The sequence below is a fragment of the Trachymyrmex cornetzi genome, unplaced genomic scaffold, assembly GCF_001594075.2.
Source record: "Trachymyrmex cornetzi isolate Tcor2-1 unplaced genomic scaffold, Tcor1.1 scaffold406, whole genome shotgun sequence".
NCBI lineage: Eukaryota > Metazoa > Arthropoda > Insecta > Hymenoptera > Formicidae > Trachymyrmex > Trachymyrmex cornetzi.
In genome coordinates, this window is record NW_017298811.1 from 145,292 (window position 1) to 155,308 (window position 10,017).

The 10,017-nt window shown below is 30.9% G+C and overlaps 1 protein-coding gene across 1 annotated transcript; it reads right to left on the bottom strand.

The window, feature by feature from the left end:
• Positions 1 to 446: 446 nt before the first annotated feature.
• LOC108764265 (RNA polymerase II subunit D) lies at positions 447 to 3,227 on the bottom strand. The gene is made up of 3 exons (XM_018512405.1): positions 3,092 to 3,227; positions 829 to 1,009; positions 447 to 678 (listed from the first exon to the last, which is right to left on the bottom strand). The coding sequence occupies exons 1-3, from the start codon at positions 3,153 to 3,155 to the stop codon at positions 504 to 506; spliced, it is 420 nt and encodes a 139-aa protein (XP_018367907.1). The 5' UTR covers positions 3,156 to 3,227; the 3' UTR covers positions 447 to 503.
• Positions 3,228 to 10,017: the final 6,790 nt, after the last annotated feature.

The window sequence follows — 10,017 nt, forward strand, 5'->3', positions numbered from 1 at the left end:
CACCCTGTATATATATATATATATATATATATACATATATGAACTAATAAATTCCATCGTAATTATTAACCATCGAAATTATTATTTCATCGAAATTTTTCGCGCAAGTTTGAATACAATATGAAAAGATTTTCAAAAGATGATGACTACGTATTAGAATTAACACAACTTATAATGACAAATTTAATTTAATTTATGGAATACTGCCTTTTTCAAATAATTATAATATAAATCGACAATTGTGATTTAATTAATCGTAATAATTGGATATCGCAGGATTTTAATAGAATTTAATTATAATGAATATTGATAAAATGCGTTAAAATAACGATTAATGAAATCTTGTCGGTGCCTACAGCAATATATGAATATATTAATATAATGTATTTTCATTGGAGCAAAGTCCATGTTGAAATTATTTTGCTCCGTATTAGAGATATTCGTATTTGTATTTTTGGAAGAAATTACAAAGGAAAATGAGAAAATATGATATCTAAAGTGTTTTAATATTGTAATGATCTTTTTGTTTGTATATCATCCAATATCGTTCTGAGTTCTTCGTCTTCTAGGCGTCCTTCGAGACTCGGAATAAGAGCTTTCGCCTCCTCTGGAGTTTCAGGACACAAGTTGGCTAACGAAGCAATTTCGAATTTGTGTAACTTTTTTTGCATCAACAAACTGCAACAATGTAAAAATATTATATTTCACATTGTATTTAATTTATTTGTACATTTCGTGATGTTAACATATTACAAGCATTTTACATAACATTATATTTAAAATGATTTACCTATATTAATAAATTCATTATCTATATTAATAATCTACCTTCTAACAGCTGCGATTGTCTCTTTATTTTTTAACTTTCCGAATCGGTTGGTATATGTTAAGCTCTTCATGAAAACTTCGGAAAATTCTTGTTCTTCTTCCGCTGATTCATTTTGAGCTTTTCTGTGCTCAAGAAGCATATAAACTTCCGATATCAACAATGTCTCTGCATTTTCAAATTCTGCGAAGGAATTTATTGCCTTCGTTATTTGAATAATAAACTTACAAGAAAATCTTAATAAAAATGGCAGGATAAAAGAAAAGAGAATTTGCAATTTATTTCACAAGCTGTTCTAAATATAGAAATTTCATTTACTAGAAATCGTCATTATCTTATAATTATTTTTTCTACAAATACCGAATTTCCATTAAAAATATAACTTAATTTGTACTATCACAATATTAATACTATATTTTGCATACTATATTGCTACACCGTAGAAATAGTAGGCTGCTTTAAAATAGTCATTGAGCTGGCTTATTTACATGTCCCTTTTCCACCAAAAAGTCATATATCTTTCGCGTTTTATTCACATCGATTTTTAAGAGAATACGGGCCTGGGCTAATCTGAGATAACCATTTTTTTTGCTTTCTATTATCAAGAGATGCTTAAAGTCTAAATAATTGGCGGGCATGACTCTCACGACGGAGCAAAGCTCTTTCTCGTCGGCGCTCAGTTTTTCGTATCCTGGTAAACCTTTTATAGCGAGAGGCGGCGCGGTTTTGCGTTGTGTGTTTCCGAGAATCGGACTGTTACAGCTAACAACATTATCAGGTAATACATTTCTCCAGTTGTATTCCGGATTGTTTAGATATTGCTTTCTTTCCCGCTCATATTCCTGCCTCAATTTACTTAGTTTCTGGAACATGGGTACACTATGAAAGTGCTTGAGCCCGTTTTGCCTGAACTCTAATAACCCGTTGACATGATTCTTTAGCTCACCGACGCGGTGAAGACCTTCCATGAGTAAATCAAATTTTATCCCATCTACGAGCTGCATGAATATCAGCAATCTCTCTGCGAGTGGCCTCGTTATTGTATTCTCATATCTCTGTATCGAGAATATAACTTTACGTAATGCGATTAGTCCGTGTTGGCGAATAATTCTGTGTCTTCTCTTGCGCTCCTTTAATCTGTTGTTGTATGCCTGCGCCATTGCCGTTTGCAAAGCTTGTCCTAATTCGTATGTGTCGTCGCCTGGTTGGAAGTCGTCAAATTCGAGCTCAGATATCAACGATTCTGCATGATTATCGAAATTCACCTCGAAATCGGATCTAGCCGCGTTATAACCTGCCAACAGTCTACTATTGCTTGTGTTTGAAGCGAATCTGGGTGGTTCTTCCAGGTCTTGCAACTTGTGCATGTAAGGTATCGATTCGCAACCAAATAAGCTGGTTCTATTCTCCTCGATCTTTGGCAGATCCGGTAGAGTTTGATTATCTATGTAATGCTGCAAGTAATGCATTTTGCACTCAGTGGCAGACTTTCTATGCATCCTACGTCCCACATCTATCCAATTTCCAAAGCCACATTGTTGCAGAACATGTAGTAACTCGAGTTCCTGCTTGGCAGTCCAATTGCTACCCTCAATCAGAGGAAATTCATTCTTTATAATGACATAGTCGTGATCATTCTTGTGTTCGTCGATCTCGCAGCCTTTGGCAAAGCATAGTGGACATATCTCGACATTGGTGCACACGGCGCAACGAATATATGGTTCCACTAGGCTAGACCTGCACACGCGGCATATTGGATCTGAGGCAAAAATTTTGTTCTTCAAGACCGACACCTCAAGTTCTACGTCATTTTCAGATTTGTCTGTTGGACTCAATAAACAGTCTGAAAGAGGAAAATTGTTACCTTAGACTTGACCGCTCGGATGTGCAGGCATTTTAAAGTAATGTTAACGCAAAAAGCGAATAATACTCTATGGAATTGTTTGAAATTGCGTATGCTTAAACTTCATAACGTGAGTGAAGATTTAAAATTTACATTAACGTGTTAACACTGCTGTTGTTTACACAGCAGCAAACTGTATTTGCACACTCGTTCCGTTTCTTCTTTTTAGTAGATAAATATCAGCAGAGTTAAAATATAAAACAGCTGATTAGATTTACGTTCTTTATTGTAAGCTCGTGCAATTTCAAAGCCCTTGCAATTAACGTCTACTATCAACGTTTATTGTCAACAAGTATCATGAAAGTGAGGTTAGCTATAGCGTTCCTGCCAGTTTGCCAATAACGATTAGGAAATAAATGTACCTTTCGGGAATTGCAGATCCGCCGCATCCTCCTCTGTCATATCCGTGAGATTAGGATTAGCCATGTTGACTAATTTTTACTGAATATGTAACATATGATATAAAAAACGCGTCTTTTATTCATACACTCGGCGTGAAATGTGAATAAAAGAATCCATTGGAGTAGAGAAGCGCTTAGTGGCGCGATCAGGTGACAGAATAGCAAACGTTTCCACAAAATTTTAGACCAGCCGGTATGAAAGTCTTTCATAATTATTTTTATATGTATGTATATCTTATTGAGAAAACATTTCTCATATCCTATTTTTTTTCATTATTTAGATTCAGATGAAAATATTCATTTTCGTTTAATTTATGAAACAAGAAAATTATTACGTAAAATTTATTTATTTGTTAATGTCTTGTTTCATTATTTTTTTACGTCGACAAAATTATTTTATAATACGTGAACTTTGAAAGAAATAAGATTTTATTAAAAAATAACATTTGCAAAAACGTCCGTAATTTTTCGTTTTTCAGTAAGCTAAATATTTGCAGTATATAGTTGATTTATAGTTTGATATTAAATTTAATTAATATATCACGTCAACTAGTATTAAAACGCATAACTGCATGCAAAACATGTATTCTTGTATGTTGTCGGCAGAATAATAAAACAGACTAAGAACTGAGAGTTCAGCAGGTACTATTTATTTCGTAATCGTTTAAATAGCATATTCTATAATAACTCTGTAACATGTGTAGAATGTAGATATTATACTAAATGCGTCCTGAACAATAAACCAGGCGTCGCTTGAAAATGCGGGATAATTAAGGTCAAACGTAGAGCGATAACATCGGAATACCTAATCGAGAGAATCCGCGTTGAAATCATTAGTATGCACATTTGTCACCATTCAATGAGAAACAATGAACGTGAGACCATGAATAAAACCGTCTGCACTATTGTCAGTGAAGAGAAATCATTTTCAAGATGCGTATGTTTGTATTTTGCACGATATTTTTTAACTTTCTCTTAAAGACAAATACGTTCAAAAAAATATGAATAAACCAACCATTGTCATAAAAGAAGAAAATATTTATTAAATAATAAGAATTATAATAAGAACGAATTCGCTTATAATATCCTAATGGCACAATTATTGGCACAAATGGCACAATATTAACCACTGGCCAAATATTAGCCTAATATTGACCCAATATATCCTCATTGTTTAATCAATGTATCGTTAATAAATTGCTATTAAGGTACCGTTAGATAATAAATAATATGCACGAACATACAAATAAAATGAATAAAAATGTTTCTACATAATTATCATTTCTCTGATGTACGACTCATTAATAAAAATGAAGCTTTATAGTGAAGAAAAATTGTAATTAGCGGTATATTAATTTTGTATATGCTGCAAACATTTATGCATCAAATTTTGCTGTTGTTAAAATAATTCTTGCGGCGTGCACTACTTGGCACGAATAGCGAAATGAATTTTTAATTAAATTTTATTATATTACTTTGTGTGAGTGTGTGTGTGTACAGATGCTTGAATAATACTTTTTAAATATCTGCTGTATATATAATTTTTTTATTTGTTACATTTAAGCATTCACGGTAATAAAACATTTGAATCAGATACTGTAGTTTAAGTATATACGGGAAAAAAATAGCCAATAGAAAGCCAACACGGTTACTTAATGCGTAAAATTTTATTATTTATTTCGAACTAAAGTATAGACGTTTCGACCAACGATTTTGGTCCTTATTAATGCAAATTACATGAATAAAAATCTATTCATAATATAATTCCTAATATATAATATCACAATCTAAATATTCTAGAGATAAGATAGTTACATATTAACAGCGCATAAAAGCTTGTAAAATGATCATTTTGTTACTACAAAAATTTGAATTCCAAAGAGAGGTCCAGAATTAAGGTGTTATATGACAGTGCAATCAATTGTTTGGTAAACCAATGTATAAACGCCAGTCATTTTCCGTGGAATTATTGTAACGTACCGTCAAACAATATACATCATTAATTGGATGAACCATTGTATTATTAATAATTATTATGAAAATAATATGCAGAAAATTTAATGCGGCTGTGTCAGTTAAGAATTATATGAAAATTAATACGAAGTGAAAATTATTGCGAATAATTCTCAACTGAGCATTATTTTCATAATAATCAATAAAAACACAATGGTTCCAATTAATGATACATCGTTTGACGTTACAATAATTCCACGAAAAATGACTGGCTCTATACATTGGTTTGTCAAACAATTGATCACTGTCATGTAACATCTTAATTCCGAATTTCTCTTTGGAACTCAAATTTTTGTGGTAACAAGATGATCATTTTACAAGTTACAAGCTACTATGCGCTATTAATATATGACTATCTTATGTCTAGAATATTTAGATTGCGATAATTATATTATGTATTAGGAACAGGTTTTTATTTATGTAATTTGCAAAGAGCGAAATCCTTTTCGTTGGTCGAAACGTTTGCATTTTAGTTCGGAATAAATAATAAAATTTTACGAACCGTTAACCGCGTTGGCTCTCTATTGACTACTTTCTTTCATTTTTTATTAGATTTATCTTCAGAGCCGTATTTATATTTTTCTTTAAGTATATATTTATATATATATATATATATATATATATATATATACGTAACAATAACATCACATGTTAGCCAACTATGCGCACATATTAGCTAACATTTTGTGAAAGTATCGGGTAAAACATGTTTTAAACACGCTAATTAACAGCTGTCTATACCGAAAATGTGTCAATAATAACGGTGATTAATTTTTTTAAAAGGTAAAATGTCTTGCCCAATCACTTTTACATCGCTAAAGCGTAATTATACCAATGTAATTATTTTTATGTGTTCTCTTTGCTTTTAGTATAATTTCCTAAAAATTTAAAGAGTGTTTTTTTACAATTTTGTTCAACTCTGATTGTGAGTAAAACAATAACTCATGTTTTTTAACAGCACGCAAATTTAATGTTATAATTGAGAACCTGAATTTAAATTAATATATATTTTTAGGAATATAAAAGAAATTAATTGTATATCGTTCTAACACACAACACATTCGGCCGGGATATCCTGTATGTATGTACATTTAAAACGCGGGGAATAATGTTTATCTTTTGCTTTCTATATGTCTCACATGCGCCCTACGAATGTCTCCCGAACCGCACCATCCTTCACGCGTCGCGTGTCCTGGAAACAATAGAAACTCGCACTATACACGAGGGAAGTTTGCTCCGTGTAGTTCTGTCGTGCGAGGCGTGCGAGCGTGCATTAATACGCGAAAAGCTCGTCGCTCGGTCGCGGTTGCGAGAAGTGTCGAGTGTTACGCGCGAGAAGTCGATTTCCGCATTTTCGACGGGATACGTGATCTGCTTAAAAATGAAGACAACGAACGACAACGTCGAACCGGATTTCTCGAATGCAAAGACGCTGCATGTCCGTGAGCTGATAGACAGGGAGGACGAGGACGTCCGGTCGGCACGCAATAGCATTTTCGATACTGTTTATGGAGTAACTACTATTAAAGGGTAAGACATCGTTCGGCTTGTTAAAACATACTATAAAAGGTTATTAGAAAATTGTTCGGCAAAGCTCGAGGAGCTTTTTGCAGCTTTTTCGCTCCAAGCAACTATTAATCCTTTATGGATCGCGACGTATTTATGAAATAAGATAACAAAATCGATTTTTTAAATATTTGGGTAACAGACAAAAACCTGTACATCTATACTTATCTTTAATTTGTTTTATCAAAAAGATAAAAACAAAAACCAAAATATTGCGGTGCGTAATATTTTCTGCTCATCTGATTTTATTCTTTGGTATCTTTAACATAATAACGTATTAATTATTCATATTATTATTTTTTTTTACAAATTTTCACATTTTTAGAAGAAATTGCGTATGACTTTAATAATTCAAGATAATAAAATTATTGCAAAGATACAGTGATTCATTTTTTCTTAATTTTTATTAAAATCAATCAATTTTACTCTTTTTAACATATTAAAAAAATCATGATAAATTATATATTTCCCGTAACAATCAAATTTTGTCATAAATAATTACTCAATATGTTGCTGTAGCATGTCATGTTGTTATATTATTTTCGATTATAAAAAGATAAATTTTATTCTTTAAATAAGTATTAAATGCGATAATTATTCAGTTATTGTGAAATTAATTTTAAATGCAGTTAACAGAATTTTCGGCTAATATTTATTTTATAGCAGTGCTGTCCACGATTTGTAATTCTGGACATTGGCTTAATATATATCTATAGGTATTCACGCCTATTGTCTTCCTTTTTCTATTTCTATTTTAAAAAAAGAAGGTAATAGGACATATACACATTTCAAATTAATGCCTAGAATTACAAAATTACTTACACCATTTTATTTTATAGTATGTATTTCATACGACGATGAAATATTTAAATTATAAAATTCAACTACCGTATTCGGTACGGTGGTATAGCTTATATTATTTACAAACACGCGGTTACCTCAAAGCCATCGCACAGCGAAATTCAGGTATATTGTATTGATAATTCGATTGTATTGCGCAGGAAAATGCAAGTCGTGGATTAATAACAATAAAGCAGTTTCCGCAGTATATAATGATCGAATGATAAATTATCTCTCAAACTATAATAAACTTTATAAGAAACATCTCAATTAACAATATCCTCAGCTAACAGTAAAATTAAATCTCTAAAGAATCGACGTAACGAATAGAATAAAATGCAAATGAAGGCTATATTCTCCTTTATGTTTGATAATTATGTAGGTATATGTTTTATGAAATGTAATTTATAAAAGAAGTTAGTTACATCTTATGTAATTGATACTTGAAACGTCGACGAATAATTAATGTTACGTCATCATAAATTACATCCATAAACGTAGCCGGTGTGCCGTTCATGGACGAGAAAAAAATTTTAATGCAGTTTTAACAAAATTTTATCTTCTGAATGTTGAGTACAAACATTAATCAATCAATCTGACAACTCGATTATATAGAGTGATCTATTCTTATTGGTATAACTGAAAAATGATAATGCCACATAAAAAAATAAATCAAACGTACAGAATAATGAAGAAATTTATGTTTTTACATTTTATATTTCTCTCCTTATATCATCCACAGTTACAAACCATTCTGTGTAAGATACACTGTTAGAAATTTCTCAATGAATTTTAATTAACATGTAAAGGAAGCATGTGGTTATGCACGAAATTAAATGTAATGAATGATGTAAATAAAAACTATAATAAATTACAATAGTCTTAAATGTGATGAACGTGTGTATTGAAATTAATGAACATATTATTATAGAAATTAATTTACACGTTAATGAAAAATACGAGATCTGTAACTGAAAAGTAATTTACGTTAATGACATGTAAGAAACGTAAACGTATTAAACGTTAAGCGTTAATAGTATTAGGCTTAATTAAAATATTATTAATATTCGTAAATTTAATGTACTGCAAACTTAAATTTCATTAATATGTACATTAATAGTTATTTCAATTACGATTAATTAAATGTCATTTATATCCGTAAATGAAAAGTATATTAAATTTCATTACACTTAATTTTTCAGTTACTGTAAACTTAAATCTCATTAACATGTGCATTAATAGTCCTTTCAATTACAGAGAAATTAAACTTCGTTCACCAATGTACATTAAAAGTTAATGAAATTTAAGAACATTTCTAACAGTGTAAATAATTGCAAAGCTTTTACTGAAAATCTCAACGACTTTTTTAACCGGATTCTGAGATATCGATTAATAACAGCATCGAATTAATATATAAATAGCTAAGTTACATCTGTACGTAATTAATCACCGTGACATTTTACTATTTTGTCGAAACTTAAAATTCATCATACCGGCTTAGCTATAATAGACTTTTATTGTCTGTATGAATTCAAATTGATGGCTCCGTAAAATACATAACAATTACAACGACGTCACTTGTATTATCGACAGTAACTGTCAAATGCATCCTAAAATCGGTCACACCGTGGCATTTAACTTACAATTAGAGATTTTACAAAAGAAATCGATGGATCTGGCAAACACACCAAATTTGAAAAATGTCTTTATCTTCGCTCAAGCATTAAGAAATGACACTTTTAAATCTCTCTCTCTTTCTCTATCCTTTGATGGAGTTATTCAACCTTTTACGGTTCAATTACGACTACAATTTATCTCATTAACATCGCCGCGAGCGTTTCCACATAACGGTGCACACACTAGCGCCGGTCGGTCCCGGTGTAAAGGACTTCATCATACGAGCAATTTACAATTGAAGCTGCATAGAATTGCATTTATTTTTTGGCATTTTATTGTTAATTTAAAATTTATTGTCATTTTATATTTTAATCTAAACATATGCAAGCTGTTTGGTACAATAATCGAGAAAAACGAGAGATTAATTTTTAAAAAATTAATTGAAAATGTAGAATGATTTTTTAATCCTTTTTCAGAGAAAAAAAATTTTAATAGATATTCGTCATCACATACAAGTATAATATCACATACAAGTATAATATCTGGGTATACACTGGATTAGAAAATGTAGATTTATAATTTATAATATTTATTATCCATATGTGCTACTGATAGTACGTGATTATATCTTCATTATACTTAATTTATATGTATAATAAAAAAATCCTACATATGTCGATTTGTAATTCATGTGGAATATAATTCTATTGTAATAGTGTAGAATTTTAAGAAGTTTTTCCCGAAGAACCACTCAATCATAAACCTTCGAACTATATACCTTCATCTAAATTCAGGTATAGGCAGGTATTACTTAAGATCGATGGATCGATCGATCCTGCCTCACAAGTATG